Source organism: Anolis carolinensis, chromosome 4 (genome assembly GCF_035594765.1).
Source record: "Anolis carolinensis isolate JA03-04 chromosome 4, rAnoCar3.1.pri, whole genome shotgun sequence".
Taxonomy (NCBI): domain Eukaryota; kingdom Metazoa; phylum Chordata; class Lepidosauria; order Squamata; family Dactyloidae; genus Anolis; species Anolis carolinensis.
In genome coordinates this window covers 146,651,709-146,671,800 of record NC_085844.1, presented here as the reverse complement: position 1 = coordinate 146,671,800, position 20,092 = coordinate 146,651,709, and the positions used below count along the sequence as shown (strand labels likewise).

General features: G+C 36.0%; 1 protein-coding gene across 4 annotated transcripts in view; it reads right to left on the bottom strand.

Annotated features, from left to right (window-relative positions):
- fnbp1l (formin binding protein 1 like) overlaps positions 1 to 20,092 on the bottom strand; it is an 88,803-nt gene that overhangs the window by 15,937 nt on the left and 52,774 nt on the right. For 3 of the 4 annotated variants that reach the window (XM_062977954.1, XM_062977955.1, XM_062977957.1), the window contains 6 exons: positions 19,959 to 20,063; positions 17,677 to 17,805; positions 15,128 to 15,274; positions 13,586 to 13,789; positions 11,465 to 11,620; positions 5,288 to 5,302 (listed from right to left, as the gene is read on the bottom strand). In XM_062977954.1, coding sequence (XP_062834024.1) covers positions 5,288 to 5,302; positions 11,465 to 11,620; positions 13,586 to 13,789; positions 15,128 to 15,274; positions 17,677 to 17,805; positions 19,959 to 20,063 — 756 coding nt within the window. The remainder of the gene's footprint in view (positions 1 to 5,287; positions 5,303 to 11,464; positions 11,621 to 13,585; positions 13,790 to 15,127; positions 15,275 to 17,676; positions 17,806 to 19,958; positions 20,064 to 20,092) is intronic. The other variant, XM_062977956.1, reaches the window with a different exon arrangement.

Sequence of the window (20,092 nt, the reverse complement as noted above, 5' to 3'; positions counted from 1 at the left end):
TAACTGTGACGTTGGGAAAATGATTTTTTTTTTTGCACCATGCAAGGAACAAGAATTCCTGAGAATGATTCTCCATGTTGTAGCTAGACAGCTTTATGTATGCAGGCCTCGTACGTATGCACGTAAATATTCTGCCTTTTCCCCAGTGCAGGGACCAAAGCAGCTTACAACATAAAATAAAATACATTGGCAACCAGTAAATTATGGTATTAGAGAAGTTCTTAAAAACAATTAAATTAGCTTTTATAGTAAAACAAAGTGCTCAGTTTGAAAGCACAGCAAAGAAGGAAGAAGAAATGCAATACTTCCCAATGCAATCCCTCCACATCAACCAATTAGTGGTGAAAAGGGTAACAAAGTAAGGAAGCCGTTATTTATTGGTTGAAGAAGAGCAAAGAGGGACTAGCCTAGCCACCCATGGAAACCAAAGACATAGTTGGGGACCAGCTACTTAAAAAACCCTCTTTTATGTTCTCACCTAACATGCCTGGAAGGATGGCAGAACTGAGATTTCAAAACCCAATATTTTTAAATGTGCCTGGAAACAGATCAGTAGACAGTGATGCTATCATAACAAAAGGTTTCTATTCCCCCTGTAATCAGCTCTGGTCAGCAGCTGGGACACAACATCCTAAGAGTTACCAAAACACAAGTTTCCAAACATTTCCCAAAGGCAGTCCCATGCAGAATGAATGATGGCAATCCAAACAGGAAACAATCAAGGCACACATCACTATGGCAAACTCAGACATCTCCAGGAAATGGCTTAACTGCAAATTCATCCCTGGCTTCCACTAAAATGTGGACATTCAAGTTCAGGGCCTAGCTGCAAAAATGAACTGTAACGAGAGTATAACCCCATTCAATACAGATTTGATTTGTCTTTCGACTGACCCACAACATCTCTATCTTGTCGGGATTAATCTTCAGTTTCTTCATTATCCTTTGTTCACTGTTATCCAGTTTATTACTGGAACTCGAAACAATTTATTTCAAATTAATTTGCGGCTGGAACATCTGCCCAAAATTCCATCTCAGAAGTTCAAATTCAAACACAGACTTGGTTCCTCAACTCCTATATTTTGTAGAAGATGGTAGGTTCTTTGCCTTATACTTGATGGTCAGAATCTGTTTGGATTATCTAGAAGTTGATGTTTTGGTCACTTAAGGTCCAAAGATCATAAACTCCAGTTTTATCCAGTACTCAAAATCGACATTAGTATTTCATTTAGCATTGTTAAGCTTTGTCTATCAGAAAATTAATTAGAGATCAAGTTGTGGCTTAAATTAAGATTTATTCTAATATAGTAGAGTCTCACTTATCCAACATAAATGGGCCGGCAGAACGTTGGATAAGTGAAAATGTTGGATAATAAGGAGGGATAAAGGAAAAGCCTATTAAACATTAAATTACATTATGATTTTACAAATTAAGCACCAAAACATCATGTTTTACAACAAATCGACAGAAAAAGCAATTCAATACATGGTAACATAATGTAGTAATTACTGTATTTACGAATTTAAGCACCAAAATATCCCAATGTATTGAAAACATTGACTAAAAAAATATTGACTATTAAAAGGCCGACTCCGTTGGATAATACAGAACGTTGGATAAGTGGAAGTTGGATAAGCGAGACTCTACTGTAACACAAATAGCACAGATTAAATATGCTGTCCTTGGTGGCACAGTCTGCACAGACCTTAAAACAGGTCTAGATTAAAAGTTATATCTCTATAAAAATTCTATAAATAGTGTGTGTGTTTAACCTTATCTATTCATCAGCATTTGGTTGGGTATTAAATAACAAGCTTCATCAAAAAAAAGGGATATGCTCGGAAAACATGTTCATGTTGCTGCCATTTAACAGTATTGGACTCGACCACATGTGTTTTTTCATAACTGCTAGGGGTTCTGGAGGCAACCCCTGTGGGCATTATGGGCCAATTGTACTAAAAACAGGAAGTAAAATGTGCACTGTAGACGTGTTAAGGCTCTGCATTTGTGCCACTCAACAGTTTTCTGTGGGTGATGGCCCATGTTCAACACAACATGAAAAATCATCTCTCCTGAAGGTTTTCTCAAAGAAGCTTTGAAGCAAGCAAAAGCAGCACTACAGGGATCAAAGCTCAGTGAAATATGAGAGTCATCTCCCATTAGACTCAGGGAGGAGAGTTCTCATCATACTGAGTTTTACAATAAGCGCCCTGCCCTGAGGCTCTGACTGATATTACAAAATCATACACCATGGTTATCATGCAAAGGAAAGCAGTCAGTGGTTATCACAATATACAGCAAAAGCCAAAACAAAAAATTGTAGGCACCTTTATTGTGAAATTTACACACATTACACACACACACACCATTTCTTGTTTCATTCCCAAGTATGAATGTGTCACAAGCAGCAAACATTCAATTTCATCAGTGACACCTTTGCTGCTCTTCACTCTAATTTGCCGTATTCATAACGCTGAATTGACTCCATTATGTCAAATCAATTTCATCGTAAAAATTTTTTTACATAAAGAAAATAAAAATTAACTCTTTGAGGTTGAAATTAAATCTTTTGGTAGACAACACTGATTTATTTTACCTGAACTATCATCAGTCATATCACCAACTCACCTTGGATATGATCACACACAAGTTGCTATTCTGTGGCATTCCTGCAATGCGAGTTAGCACCAACTTCGTCATGATAATGGGTGACTTCGCACAGCCACTGACATCACATAACTGTGACACTTCAGCAAAGTGAAATTGTCCTTCTGGATGGGAGGTGTAACTCTACTCTTCCACTCCTTCCACACACACCCCCCACCCCCGTTTTTTTATTTCTTTTTGTTTTTAAGGAACTTTACAATCACAAAGTGCTTGCTGTAGAAGGAATTAATACTTTTTTCCTCAAGTAGAGGAGAAGTTGCAACAACAGAAGTGGGGGGGACCTCTGGACTATCGCACAGAGGTAAATTGTAAGACATGACACAATCAGTGGCTATTGATTGTTGAACATCTACCTCGTTAATCTGCTGTTTATCATCTTCATTCTAATAATTTGAAGTCGAATTTTAAGAGTTTTAAGAATTAGCTATATTGTAATTGTGTGAATAATATTATGTCTTATGTATTTAAGTTTGCTTTTATAATTTTTTATTGAACTTGCATTTGATTTCGGTAAATGTTATCCTCGGCATTGAATGTTTGCCATTGTGTTTTATTTTGTTGTAAGCCACCCTGAGTCCCTCCGGAGAGCTAGGGCGGGCTACAAATAGAGCATTATTATTATTGTTGTTGTTGTTACATTGACAAGCTTTGCCTCTCCATCATCCCTAATGGCTTTGTTGCAGGCAATGGGTCAATGCTGTGCAATAAAGACCATCTCTGGTGGTTTGCAACCTCTGTACAAAAAAAATCCCTTGTCTCTTGTGAGCAACTACACTACAAAATATTTCTTCATTTCTTTAGCCGCAGGACACATTAATAGGAATAGGAAATAAAGGGAAAGTTAAATGCCTTGTCATTCTGTTGGATATAAATCTATAAATTACTGTTAATATTAACTAGAAACCCATCTTCTACATTTCTTTCTACTTCTCTAGCTTATGGATATTTAAAAGAAATGTTCAACGACACAATTTACTTTGCCTGTCCAAAAACTCCTGGCATAGTTTCTACTTAAGTGAATACTAGTAGCCTCTACTTCATTCATTTATTGTTTGGTTGGGATCATAATTAGCAGGTTTGGAGCTATAAACAGACTGTTACAATGAAAAGATTCACAGATCCACCTACTTAGGCACATGTGATTAACAATTTAATAAGTTAACTACAACACCCACCAGTAATTGCAAGTTAAACAGGAATTCCAAAGTCTGTGTGTTTATGGTTTGCCATCTGCTTAGGAAAGCTGTTCCAAAAGACTGTAAAATTAGGAGGCCTATTGAGTTCATCTTTCTCCAAAATCTCAGACTAATTGTCTTTGTCTTTTCAGACCAGTAGAGATGCCACAAGCATTCCCTAAATATAAATTGTTCAGTTGGTTGAATTAGAGATAGGCTATAATTATATAAATTTGGGGCGGGGGGGGGGGGGGGGGGAGGGAGGTAAAACTAAGAAATTATTTTGTATAGTGTTATATTAAGTTATTTAATTCAGGGCAAGCGAGACCTGACCGGGATGTTTGAATGTACATCATTCAAGAGATACAGATATTTATATTAAAAACCCTCTTACTATCTTATTATTTCCTTTATATTTAAATGAAACATAGCTCACACTCAACGTACGTATATAGTGGATTCAGGAAGGGGTGTGTGGCTGCATTTCTGCTTGGGACTAGCCCCAGATTTACCAGCCAAAGTAGACATGCCTGAAGTTCAAGCAAATTACTAGGTATTAAGCCCTTAACTGTGCATTTCAGTGCCATTAAATAATTTTTCTGCAATACACCCAATAATACTGATGTGAGAATCTTATTTAAAATAGTACCTCCAAAACAGTAGGCAATGAAGTCAGGGATGTTCTTATAAGGGTTTCTCAATACTTGAAAATATTTTTTTTCAACTCTTGATAAATATTCTTTCCATCTTTATTCAGACATTCACCTCCAATGTGCCCACATTTTTTACCTGTTCAGCATTGGAGAAGTACCCCTAAAATGGTTCTGGGAGCTTGTATGTTCCATGGGCTGCCTTCTACCCAACTCTTGTATTAAAGGAAGACTCTTCCTGGTTCGGGTTTTCTTTGCCATGTGGAAGACTAGCAAATGCATTTTTCAAAAATGAAAATTGTGAACTGCCTTGCCACTTGATTCTTCGAGAAAGATAAGATATAAATCAATCATAGGGGAAACAAACCAATTGTGGGATATTTCATGCCAGTTAACAAGTACTACTACTATGAAAAATTAACAAAACATATCATTAGGAAAACTCTAGGAATGTTTCAGTACAAGAGTGACTGTTTTGCTGACTTGGTTACTGTACATTTCATAGGTAAAAGAGAGCAGTAGAAGGAAGCAGTAATCCTCTAATTTTACAGAGACAACGAAGAAACTTATTGCCATTCTTACTGAAAAGATATCTTGAATCTCACCTATACAAGATATTGGGACTCTTGCTATGTTCACACCAAGCACAAATGGATTGTGAGACAAAGAGAAGTATACACAGTGTTCCAAATAAGTGATCCAAATAGCAAAACTGACATAAAGCAACTATGAAATGGGGAAGCTATTTTCATGCTGTTGTTAATAAAGCGCAAAGATTAGAACATAGGCCTTACCGTCTTCATCGACCACTGATCAGTTAGTTGAAAACAGAAAGAAACAGGAAATTATTTTCATGCTTCCAGTCATTACTCGGGAAGATTTCTAAAGATTAGGTATCTACTCTTTTTATAATCTACTGCTGTGTACACTTAATTGGAAGTAATCCCCACTGAGAGTTCAGTGGGGTTTACTACAAATGATACGTGGTACTGAATATTTTAATTGTCATCTAAAGTACAGTAGAAGGTAAGGCTGGAACATGTACTATTAGAGACTCAAGACACCGATAGTTCAATGCAAAGGACGACCGCTTGTAAAATAAATAGCGTAATTTTAAGTTACTATTTTAGCAAAATATTAGATTAAACACTTATTTCTACACTTAAATAATAAACAAGCACACAGAAAGAGCACATGAAGCAGAAGCATTTGACAATGGCAATGATCTTGTTGTCACAAAGTCTACTGTAAGCTCCAATTATCTCCTAAATTTTGTCTCCATAACAACTTTTCCATGTTATAGAAAACTGACTGAAAAGTCTTTGTTTTGGCCAGAATGTTGTGAACATAAGTGATGCTGAAGAACATTATTTGTAAATACGCTCATATGCCCTTGGCCACTCTGCTCAGAGTATGTTTTTTAATATACCGTAAGTGTAAAGGTCCAAGATTCACACTGACCTGTGGATACGTTGGCCCACATTTATGGGCTGGTTTTCTTTTACTAAAATTCCAAGACTTATAGATTAGTATGTAGGCTAAGTCCACAAACATCTATACAGCTACTGTTGCCCAAATGTCTAAACCTAAGTTTTTATTGCAAAAGAGAGTTCTACAGAAGCTCAAAATTTGATAATAATAAAGACAAGTGCACTAAATGATTCAATGTTCTGGGACGTTTTGTTTTATTTTTATCAAAAACCACAGTAATCAATTTGGAACAATAAAAGAGCAGGGAGGGAAGGTCACACACAAATTATCTTTTCTGCGGCAGAATTTTTAAAAAAGATGTAGATGGCTTCTTCAAAACCTACTTTTTCCAGAAACTAATTTGACTATTTTTAAAAAGCTGGGGGAAATATTTAAAGCCTATTTGTTGCATATACTAAATTAACCCTCCTCCATTTTGGATGAGGGAGGAAAATCACAAAGAAACTGCTTTATAAAGAAAACTCCATTTATGAATTTTCAGAATAGGTTTTAAAACAGCAAATTTGAAAACACTATACAATACTTGGAGAAAAAATAATTAGCAATGTTTTAAAGAACTATATGATAAAGTAAAAATTTAAGCAGAATTTAGTTGAGCCTCAGAAAGAGGGTAGCCTTTGTGTGCATGGCAAGGAACACTTAGGAGTGAGAAGATTTCAAAGGCAGCTTGTGATGCCTTTGAAATGCATTCATTCACAATGCAAAGAACCAAGCACACCAAGTTTATGCATCATTTATCAGGGGGTTTTTTCTCTCCTCCTCCCAAAACCTGAACAGACATTTAATCAAAACTAATCACCTCTCTCTATATACAGTAACTTGATTTATTTGCGTGCTTGAGAGTTCACATCCACAAAAACATCAGATATGACAATGGCCTGACATTACAACTGATATTTTAAAAAATCTTTTGTCTCTTTGGCTGGCTACTCTTTGCCACAAAAAGTTCCACATGTAAACAATGGGATGGAAAAAAGGAGATAAGCAACAAATAATTTAGACAACAAATGTCTAAATTATCCAGCTTTGTCATACTGTGATGTATACGAATGGCATCTGCTATATTTTTCCTATACCCTTTTGTGAAGCAAGGGAAATGAAGACAGCTGTATTTGTATTTATTATTACTTTTGGATGGTCTATGGCAACATCATATTAAATGGCCTTAAAGATTTCACCAGTTTTCAGTTGTTTTCAGTATGCTCAGCTGCTACTGGATGGACTCCTAATGGCTGAAACAGAGCAAAGCTTTAAGATTTTATGATGTCCTTCAAATGTCATGGGAGTTATTTCATGCAGAATCCCACCCCCTGAAATAGTCTATTTCACAGAATCACTAAGCAATTTTTCTGCTAAGTTCAACATTTTAAAAAGAGTCAAACAAAGTGATAATGCTAGAAAGCATGACATTCTGATAATGTTACATCTTCTTCCTCTGCCTAGTAAGAACTAAGATTCAAGGCTATAAATTAACAATGTGAAATGAATACATTGGTGTTCATATGTGGCAAATGCACCCAAAGTTTCTGGCTCCATGGTCTGAACCTAGCATTTCTGACCCCACAAACTACGTCCAATGTTGGCTGAGAAAGACATATACAGAGACCATATATGCTCTCTTCCACCAACACATTTAGCATATACAGACAGTCCCCAGTGATCATTTCTTCTCTCAACTTTCTCTTTCCCAGACTAAACATGCCCAGCTCTTTAAGCCACTCCTCATAAAGCATGGTCTCCAGACCTTTAATCATTGTAGTTGCCCTCCTCTGGACACATTCCCTCTTGTCAATATCCCTCTTAGGGATAACAGCAATCCCACCTCAGGGGCCCTTGGCTGCCATTATTTTCCTTCCCATGTATTTGGAAAGTCCAGGAAAGGCATCATGGGAAAGAGCAGAGAGGATTGCTACTTCTTTTAGGTTCTCCCGGGACAGACTAAGCTCTTGTCTTCCACCTCTCTATTCTGAATACGCACATTGACCTGTAAATAAATCAAGCTTTTTAGGATGAATTTCTGAGTAAAATTTCTAGACTTATAAATGAGTATATAGAGTACTTTAGCTCAAACTGATCATGGAGCATAATCAAAAGCACCTAGTCACCATTTCTTCCAGCAAACCTCTAACCTTCAGGGACTGGGTGTTTGACATAGGGTAACTAAAAAATCATACTGTTTGGGTTCTTTTCTGAAGAAGCTTTGCCTTTTAGCAGCTCTCAAACCAAAATCTATAGCTGAGAATTCTGTGCAGGAAACTAACCAGACGCTGCCAAAGAACAACACTTATGTACTCGACACACATACGCTTCTGGACTGAATGTGCTTTCTGAACTGAACAAAGGCGGCATGATTGCCTCGTTCAGGGGATGCAAGATAATGCTGGAACAGGAAACCCTGACAGTAATTTCATTAGTGTGATGAATGGACTCTTAAGTAAGTGTAGTTTCAACTACATCAGCTCTTACAGTATTAATAGAAAGAAGTATCAGCCATCCTTTTTTCTAATGAGATACTAATAAATTCTTCAAAGCGAATCGAGTAGAATCAGCAATTAACAGAAAAGAGAAACAACTGTGATCTGTATGTTTTAGCCAGCCTCAAGTCATCTTATTTAGTTATTATAAAATTCTAACAAATTATGTTAAAGATAAAGGTTTTCCCCTGACATTATGCCTAGTCGTCTGACTCTGGGGGTTGGTGCTCATCTCCATTTCTAAGACAAAGAGCCGGCGTTGTCTGTAGACGCCTCCAAGATCATGTGGCCAGCATGACTGCATGGTGTGCTGTTACCTTGCCACCGAAACGGTACCTATTGATCTATTCACACTTGCATGTTTTCAAGCTGCTAGGTTGGCAGAAGCTGGGGATAACACCAAGAGTTCACCCTGGATTCGAACCACTGACCTTTCAGTCAGCAAGTTCAGCAGCTCAGTAGTTTAACCCACTGCGCCGCCAGGGGCTCCTTCTAACAAATTACTAGGCTATAAATTGGAAATTGTGTGTGTATCCTCTTAATGACCTAGTCAGGACAAAAGATGTATGAACGAATGTCAGGAAACATAAAATCTACTATCAGTTCACAACCTGACTAAACAGATACAAAGGAAGTTCTAAAAGTATTTTTGCAATCTTTAGTTTTCTCCATTCCTTTGTGACTCAAGAAAAGAACTTCCAGTGAAACAATTTTATTCTGTTCCATAAAATTTAAGGTTGTTGAAAGCTTGAGCTATGGAAGCATAGCAACACATGCACATTTAAGTAAATATAAAGTGCTTCAAGGCAAGGTATCTATTATGGCATGTATGGTGGGTCCAGAAATCATTACCTTTCATGTATAACCCTCCTTGTTATTCTTCCATTTTCTTTCTTACTACCTAAAATATGCTAAGGAAGGCAACAGTGGCTCCAATTCAATGCCTCTGTCAGTGGAACAGTTAAGTTATTCCAGTTTAATGTCAAGTCCTCAAAGTTAACTATCCAAGGCTTTGAAACATGTTTCCCAAATACATTCAACAGCTTGGGTAGCTAAAAGTCTGGACTAAAATCAATAATGGATTTAACACTCCTCTAACATCAGATCCTTCAGGCTCCACTGAAGGAAGAAAAATGAGATAGATGCAATAGATGCCCAATGACTATGGTATTAAAAATGATAGTACGAGGAACACATACAGAAGCAGTGAACTCTATTTTTAATACATTCTGAAATACAGAATATGGTGTCTTCATGCTGAGCTAAACATCTTTGGCAATACAGTTCATGTATGTTAATATTTTCCTTTGGCACCATACTGTGGTGCCACCAAAGACTATGCAGAATGCAAAAAAGTCATCCCAAATAATAAGAACTTCTTTAATGATTAACTGGCATTGCTTTACGATATCTTTGGACTCTGATCTTCCTCTTCCTAGACCAGCTTATTCAGCTATTACTGCAATATAATGTTAGGTCATGTTAAGATTTATATTTAGTTTTATAAAATGGCATATTATCGATATGGATTTTTTTTTCAACTGCACTCACTTACAACATTAAGTAATCAACAGCCCAACATTTTAGTCTCAGATATTAGCAGATGTACTTCAGAGACGTCGGGATAAAAAAGTAACTCTCTCATCATGACTTAATCAGTGTTGCTAGGCAATCACTTGATCCCTAGAACAAATTCCATATGCAGAATATGCCATTATAAATTTTCAAGCATACTTCCTTGATCTCCCTCAGAAAATGGCATTAAGGAGCAATTCAGAAATGATGAAATGTGGTTTAAACAACAACAAAAGTGCCCTTCAGGAAATAACATTAAATGAATCCGTGTAAAAGAAACCACCACATTTAAAAATCCTAATACATTTAAATGCAGTAATAATGTGTTAGATTAATATAAATATTCTCATGATATTTAAGCTGCAAGCAGGCATGGTTTTTCCCCCCAAAATTCTTCTGTTCAGAAACTGTCTGTTTAATAATCTGCAGGACTACAAAGCTTGCTAATGCTCATAGAAGCTGGCTTAATAAACATGTTAAATAAAAAAATATATAGCTTCTTTAGAAATGTGTACTCTTTCTTGACAATGGGGTAATGTCAGTACGTGTGCAGCCTGGAATAGTCTACCCTCAAATGGACACTAGAGGGCAGTTTTATAGAGAGACAGAAGTGGAGGTGGGGAGGAAACAATTCTGAAATGTTGACTTATGCCTGAGCTCCTTTTCCCACAGTAATAAATAACATAGAAAGAAAATCACTCCATGTGGGTAGTAGAACAATGTTTCTTTCATCTGGGTTCCTGCACTTTGATGTGCCAAGTGAGATACCTGACCATCGCACATTAAGACGGCAAAGGTCTTATAATGGTTAGAACGCTGGACTTAAACCTGAAAGACCAGAGTTCAACTCTCTGTCCAGAGCTTATTGGGCAATTCTTGGGGGAAAATGTCTCTGCTGCCTAGCTGACCACACAGGATTGTTGTTAAAATGGAACAGGGGAGAAGTAAGACATCTCACAGGCCATCCTAAGCTACTTGGAAGAAGTGTGGGACAAAAGTGATTCAGAATGCAAACTTTTTCTACCAATAATTAAGCTTTCATGTAAAGAATGATGTAGTTGGCACCCTGCAGTATCAATGCCCCTGAGGAAATCTACACACAGAGACGTTAGCAAAATAGGGTTCTTATCTACAACCCTCATCACCCTATCCAAGTATGTAATATACGGAACACATTTACAGCGGTGAAACAGAAGGCTATGAAAAGCATGCACTTGGCATCCTCTTCTCAAAACTAGTTATTTTGAGTAATAACACCACACGTTCATTTCAGCACAGCTATTACGCAGCAAGACACAAAGCCCAATGACCTCTTATACAACCACTGTTAGCAGAAAGCCTTATAACGAGAGTGGAGAGCACTAAAACGTCACACCACAAGCACACTGTTCATTGCGCTATCATGCACCTACAGCCCATTATGAAACTTACCCTTCTTAGACTTCTGAAAGAAGGAATTCTGGGCCTCCCTGATTTTATTTCACTCATGCAATAATGCATTTGTTCAGTGGAGAATATGGAATACTGGGCACCATTAGAAGCACTGGATTTGTATAAACTAGTAGGGCTAAGGGGTAGAGACTGTGGCTGATACAAAAATAAAGAAAGAAATAGATAAAGCAAATATTCTAAAAGATGTGAAAATTCTATTTATCCCCCTTTAAATTCACAAACAAGAGTTGGAAACATATTTGCTTGGAACAGAACTCAGAAAAATAGATGCTTGCATGAATGGAATCGCGTTAATTGTATATTTAAATGTATAATTATGTATATCTTTTAATGTATACTCTTAATTTTATTGTAATTTTTAATCTCGATGGATTTTAAAATCTGATGTAAACTGTTTTTTGATGTGTATGTTTATATTGTAAGCCGCCCTGAGTCCCCTGATGGGTGAGAATGGTGGGGTAGAAGTGATGCAATAAATAAATAAATAAATAAATGGAAAGGAGGTAGTAAGATAATATTAAGTAACTTCTATAGCCCCCTGTAGAACATCTGTCCCGGTATATCTGAAAGGATGGAGAAGCTTCCAAAACAGTAAGGATGCTGTGGGCTACAGGGGAGAATATATTGAAATCCTTCCCTTCCACTCAAGCAAGTGTTCAGTGTGAGCATCTGACTCATTTCAACAAATGGATAAAGTCCATCAATTCCTAAGACATCGGGTCTGAAACCAATATCATGACATAATTTGTTTTCACCAAAATAATGAACATCAGAATTTATCCTAATCATTAAATTGGTGCCAGGAATTTTTTTAATTGTAAGGTACCACAAAACCCTTTGTTGTTTTTATCATCAGAATGGCACATAACAGTAAGAATGTAAGAAGAACTAAAGAAAAAAAAATCAGAGATCCTTTAGTTATACATTATATGTAATTAAAACATATTTTGCATACTAGTTTCAAAAACAAGGGAAAATCTCCCTACTAAAGCTGTATCAAAAATGCACCACTGGAAAACAAATGAGAAAGTCAGCATAGAAGGGTTTTATTTTTGTTTTATTACATCAATCATCTATTCCTTTTGCTTTCCAGTATTCAGAAAGGTTGTTCCAAAACCTAACAAACACTCTTCTGTTTTAATGTTAGAAACCTGCATGCCCTCAATGCTGGATTTCTTCAAAGCATAACTGTTGAAAAGACTGAAGGAATGGCACTGATAAGGTATCATATGCATGCTACAGTTTTAAAAGGAAGATTAGCTAGTTTTTTTATCTAAAGGAATAATATGTCCTGCATAAATTTCACACATATCCCACCAGACTTTAATGAAAGAGGAAAAAACACAGCTTGTGTTCTTTGCTGGGCCCCACACTAAAAACTTCTACAACACAGCCTTAATTTCCAATCCAGGAAATATTGCATTTGCTTTCCCTTTAACATTGAGACCTATTCGTACATCTTTAAAGTGATACTGTTGTACATTATTGCCATGGAGCTGCAAATAAAAAGGTTGATAAACAGGAGAGCGAAATTTATAATATTAGAAGTTTAGAAATGCACAAGCCCTAATGTTCAACGATCCTGGTGCTTCTCCCAGTGTCAGCAAAAGCAGTCAAACCCCAATACTAGCATACATGATATTGCATAGTCTTAACACAACAGCAGCTACCACAGAAACACCTACAATTGCTCATACCAGTTCAGTAGTTTCTGGCCAGACATGCGCTTGGGTGCAGCAGAGGAATAGGTTGCTTGACCAACAACTGGTGACACAATTTCAAGCAAATGAAACAGCTTTGGGAGATGTATTAGATTTATCTAACTACATACATCTCAGATAGACTGGAAGTTAACTGCTGGACTAGCAAAAAAAACACTGGAGGATGGACAGGAGTTCATAAAAAACAAAGTGAAACAGCCAACCATATCTGTAATCAATTTCTAAAACAGTCAAGTAAGCACATGAAAATTATGTCTAGATAAATAATTTCAAAATTATATATAGGATCACAATTGTTTCTAAAGGTGATTTAAAGGACGCTATTTGATCCTTGAACCACAAATCCTGAGTACATTTTCATTTGTAAATAGTCTTTTACCTTTGGTTTCTTTCCAAAAAGCCACAGCTTCCCCTTAGCTTTACCCACAGTGGTTTTTGCATCGATTTTCATCCCTTCCTGCTTTGGTGTACTGATTGTTCCATCGGAAACAGTCCTATAAATATGCTGGCTGTAATCTTCAAATGGAAAGTCTCCAGGAGGTTCAAAACCAGACTTAAAGGAGTCTATTACTATTTGAGAGTCCTTGATGGGAGAGATATGATGGTTATAAAATGATTACACAGAGAACGAATGGCTTAACTGAAGTGGTACTTAAAAACACAACAGATGTAAAATAAACAGCTTAGAGGAGACCATCTGAAATTTCTGATATTCCAGAAGGAATTAATTCACTTGAAAGCAATATTTTCCGGAGTCTTTGTTCTGAATAACTATCTTAATTGGATTTTAATATAATGATGCTGCAGACAGGACAGAGCGTTCAAGCACCTGGCATTTCCTGTTATTTCACTTCTTCATTATACCCAAATTGGAATGTATATACCTTCAGAAAAGAAATATTTAAGAGTTCAAGGTAAAGACTGTTTTAAATATGACTCAGGTACTGGATGTACAAAAAAACCCTACTATTTTGGATAAGACAGACATAACACAGAATAAGAAGTATAAAATACTTTGTCTCCTCCACAATAAGATCACACCTGAAACCCTCTCCGGGTTTATATAAAAGCACGGAGAAAAATTATCAGGAATCCAAACATCTGTATATGGAAAATAACTTTCCATCAGAAGATGATACTATATCAGTCTCAGGGCCTCTAATTTTGGCACTCTTCAGTATGTACCACTATCTACCCTATCTTTGTAAACACTGCAATGTCAAATCAATGCTAAACATTTTAGAATCTAAGCATTCATTTCATAATCTATTTTATGAGGCTGATGACTAATCTATTGCACGTGTACACTGTGCCAATGAGATTTTTATACCTCTGTATATTTCACTGATATTCCTTGATGGGGAAAATGGGAGAAATGTAAAACCTCAAGAGTAAATTGAAACCACTGTGGTCAGTAAACCAACACTTATACCTGGAGACATACTGACTGAACTTTGAGGGGAAAAAATGTATAAAAATTCAAAATATCTAAGTGGCACCCTGACATAATAATCCCTTTGGGCAAAATATCAAACAAATCTGAGTAATCTATAATAAAAGCACTATTTACATTATGACTTTCTTACGACTGAATCATATAATAAGATTTAACAATTAAAATAATTAATTACCAAACTTTCAACAATTGCCTACATGAGATCACCCTCTAGAGTTGATTGTAATCTCACAACCAAGGATAGGACACACAAGAGACATGCTAGGCCTTGTTTTTGGTTGCCTGGGGTGCAAGGGAGCTGCCATCAAGCTCCTGAAGAGGAACAAAATGTGGATGGGTGGACAGGTGAGTGGCCTTATACATTATAACTCTTCATCTGGTAATGGGTATTTGGGATCATGATCTAAATTGACTCCTTTTTTTAAAAAAAACATGTTCAATATCAATAATATGAATTCAACTTACCCTGCGTTCATCTACTGATTTTGCTGCAGCAATCATTCCTTCTAAACATTTTGAGATTATTGGAATAACTTTGCGTTCAGAATCTGCAAACCCTCTGTAGCATTCACTAAGCTTGATGGTTCTTCGTTCATCCATTTCTTGGAGGTGCTATGGTAATAAACAAGAGCTTGAATATCCTTATCCTAATACCATGCACTTCCTGTTAAAGTTTTGGGCTACTGTTCCTCCCAGTTTAAATAAAAGCATTATTAATTTTATAGTTTATATATCCAGCATGTTATAAACAAATGGAAGAGGGAGGCAACAGATTAGATAAATGATTAAAATTAACTGACAAAGTATCAATAATCAAGTTAGGTTTAAATAAAATCAAATCAAATCAAATTAAGACATTGTAAATAAATATCACCCACAGAAAACTACATAACAACAATAAAGATGATATGTTTTACATCCACAGTGAGACTTGTTACATACAGCTGGAGAATCTAAATTATCCTGACACAAATAATTCTTGAATATTTACTAGTATTTTGGAAATGTCAAAGCTAAAAGGCTGTGCAAAGCAAAATCTGTTCCAGATGAAAATAACATATTTCTCAAAAGTATTTATTTGCAATTGTTAGAAAATCTTATACAGATATTTTGTTCACTTGCATGTCCTTGTCAAAATCCTTTCCAGCAACAGAACAGATTTAATAACCAAGATGCAGATCAAAAGAGAAACAAAAATTACGAAGACATCTTTAGGGAGCTTGGTTAAGAATCACAGAAACAAACCTGAGGTTACGATCATTTTTGTCCATTGAGGTCAAGAAAATTACATCAAGAAATATGAATAGGATTGAGTTGTCAGTTTCAGAAAATGCTATCCAGTGCTTTGAGATAGTTTACTAATAAGCTATTGCTGGAATTCCAAAAATGGCAAGCTCAAAATACTGATTTCACTCTTTTAGGAAGAAATGCTGATGTAATTAAAAAAATGTATTAGGTTGTCTTTCAACTACAGGTTGTGCATTCCTAATCCAGAAATTCAAAATGCTCAAAAATCAAAAATTTACTGATGTCAGCCACCTGCTTCAGTCTTTAATGCCGTACCTGCAGTGCTCCTGTTCATTCATTCACAAGGTGCAAGTGGTAGGCAGCCTGAAGATTGTCTATAAAGTACTCCCCCTATCCAAGTATAAGATCTCTTATATCCTCATTATCTTCAGCCTCATGTCTCATACATAACACAAGTAGTGAACAAACGAGACACAAGGCTGGAGACATATGCAAATCTATGAAACAGCAGGAGGTATAGATATCCAAGATGTAAATGTAAATATTCCAAAATTGAAAAAAATATATATCTGTAAACCGAAACATTTTTGGTCCCAGGTTTTTCAAAGAAGGGATACTCAACCCATACTATAGCACTATTATAACTATTGCTACTATACTCTCTTTCCCTTGCACAGACTTTCTCTTACACTTCCAAATCTTATACAGATTTGTGAGACGGCACAAATGATCGGGTATATATATAAAAAATTTAAAACTAGACTATTTTCTTTTAAACAAGCCACTGCAAATACAAAAGTATATCCAGATGCCTTCTTTCATCCTGATACTGATTTGCTGCTCCATTCTATGTCATGGAATTTTGTACACTTGTCATATTACATTTATTAAAAAAAAACAAGTAGAAAATAACAAAGGCAACATGGGAAACAAGTTCACACACAAGGATGATACATCTGCAAAGAGAAGCAGACACATCCCCATAGTTCCCTGGTCCTCTGTTTTTCAGGGTTTCCCCCTGCAATTATTAAGGACCAAAACTTCCCTGAAACAGGAGAAGTGGGTCATGTAGGGGTGGGGAACCAGATTTCTTACTCCATAAGCCAGATGCTTTTGGGTACACAGCCATACAATCTGAAATGATCAGGACTGACGTTGACCACAGAATAGCACTGCAGTCCTAGAAAGTATACTTTTCTAGGCATCACAAGGTTCTCCAGAGCGATTCTATGTATGTGTGATTAGAAGTCCAAGACATTGTTCATTTCAAGTAAGAAAATTAGGGTTCTAGGTTATACGTTGAAAATCATTTCCCTCACATAATACATAATACTAAGCAGTTGATTGTGGATACTGACTCATATTTTATCACTTATTTTTTTTTAAAAAAAAAATTTTTTAAAAATCTTGTACTCCAGAATGGGGTACAGAGAAAATGTTTTTAAAAGTAGATTGTAGCTATTGCTGGAAAACTGAGCATTCTCATTCAGTATGGACATGGTATATAAATTGTTTCCAAATGTCAAACTTTGCAAATAAGGTGTAATGAAAAGCTAACTGTGCCCAAATCTGGTGTGTTTAGTTAACAAATCAATTAAACCTAGAGGAGAGGAAGTGCTTACCGGGGGGACACATCTTGTTTTATTTTATTTTTTAAAGAGAACCAACTTAATCTTACTTTCTGCTTAAAAAACTGAAAGTACATAAAAAGTTTTTCCATAGTTTGCAGAAAATTTAAAAATGTTTTATTTCAATGAAAGGTTTACCTTGTAAATTTGAGGGATAACAATGTAGAAATGTTTGTGCTGTTCACCATTGAAGTTCTGTAATTGTGCAGCATACTCGTTTTTGTTTTCATCAGCCATGTGTGTACGCAGGTTTAATTGCTGTTTTGCCTAAGGGCAAAGAGAAAGATCAACCCCACCCTTTTTAAAGTTTATTTATACATAGGCTTAGCAACATGATCAGCTTTCACAAACTTCCTTTAGTAGTCTTAGTATGCCATTTAAAGTTTCATTAGCATTTCCAGTGTCATGTATTCAGTAACTGTTTCTGTTTATAAAATTAATAATCATTTGCAACATCCTCCCAAACATTTGCAAAAGTCAATTTATTCAATCTAATTTATCCAAAACAGAAAACAATGGAAAGCAAGTCTCTCTCTATAGGCCATTGCTTCTTAAACTGTGGGTCCCAACCTCAAGTGGGGTCTCCTTAGCTCATCTTTTGGGGTCATGAAAGATTTGGCAACAGTAAATGGTTTCTGAACACCACTTATTTACACATATCTCTTAGCAAAAACATACAGTGTTTACAGTAGATTCTGATGAAAATGCTTCAGTTGTACAACACAAAAAGAAAAATCAGCCTGTTTAGCAAGCCTTACAAATGCTGTTTTATTATTAGTATATGTTTGTTTTTTTAACCTATTTTATATATACCTGCGGTCATATTAAAATTCCTCAGACAGAAAAAGGTTGTGAGTGGAAAAAGTTTAAGAAGCCACCTTCTTAAACCAGAAACTTTTTTTTTTCAAGTAAGATTAACATTACTGAACACTATCCCTCTACACAGAAAGAGACGTCTTTTCTGGTGAAGCAATTCACCAACAGTGGTTATACAAGTCCAGTAACTCCAGACAGATGTAACATACAACATCTCTCTTATGCTGACAAAAGCATAATGCTACTGTTTTGGTCATAAAAGTCTTCCATTAACTGTCCTTTCATCAATGGCAACCAAGACCATTCCATTTACAAAACAGCATATCAAAAAACATCAGCTCCATTATCCAACACATGATTCAATTATCATATACCAAAACTCTTGTCATTACCAACTTTTGTCATAATTCTCTTATCAGTATCACAGGATGACTGTTCATCTGTGTCTATGTGGGACTAAAATAACAAAGCCTTCATCTTCCTGAAGTCTATAAGATAAAAATTGAAATCCAGTGGGGTCCATCTGCTAGCAAAAATAATACAAACAGCAGAATAAGCCACCTGTTAGCATTATGATTCCTTGTGTACCCCACAAAATCTGCTCTGAAGAACTGGAAGCAGTTGGAGATAGCATACAGAGAGTGTGAAGAGAGGAGGAGAAATGACGATCTTTTGTAAAATGAAAAGAAGTAAAGTTTGTAGGTAACTGTGTAGAGCATTGAGAAGATTTTGAAGGATGGCTGGACAAACATACTTTTGTGTCAGGTTGCTGCAGTGTGTCTACAGTAAAGAATGCAATAAAATTTTGAGCTGAGAAAGAATGGAGTTCTTCTCCAGCTAATTCTATGGTAGTTAGTACACCTGTTTACAATGGGTAAAGTAAAAGAAAATCTGCCTATAGAATTCCTTAATGAGCAAAACAGCAAAATAAAAACTAATGGGGAAATAAGGATGCCTTTTTAGGTATCTCAACATGTTAAAAAAAGTCCTGCATGCCTGACCAACAAAACATAAATAATTTAAAAACTGGAAGCTAGCAAAAACAAGTCATCCCTGGATGGATTTTGGAAGAATCCTTCAAGGGGTTTCAAGAAGATTCAACTAATTCCCATTCTTTCCATGTTATTTCTGCTTCTGAAATAAATCCCAGGAACACATTTACTTTGTTAACTTACAGGTAACTGATACAAGAACAAAAATGTGTCTTTTGAGTTTAAATTACATTAAAGAAAACTTCTGTTGAACAGAAAAAAAAGGGTGCATTCTCAGACTAAAAAGTAACAGACTTCGAACTTTCCTGAGCACCATATGGTAATGTAAATATCAGGGATGTATACACATCTGAATTTGAAATGACTCCTGCAGGAATGACTCCAATATAAGGTTGCAAATCAAGAATGAACTGCAACTTGCAATCCCAGTTTGAAGGGTTTGTCCGTAACAGTTCAAAAACTGAAAAATTTGATGTCTAGGTGCACCCAGTGATTCCATGTCTCCTTGATAAACATATTAGGTTTTTAAAAGATAACAAACTTCCACAAAATATTGTATTCAAACATCATTATGGGAACAAAAAAATGTTAGCCATTCTAATAATATCTTACTTTCTCAACATCCGCTTTAGTGGCATTGGTATCATTATCCAGTCTTTCATAACACTGTTGTGCCTTTTCTGCTTCTCTGCACTCTCTCTCAAATTTCTTTTTGCTCTAAAATATAAGAACAGCATGTTACATTT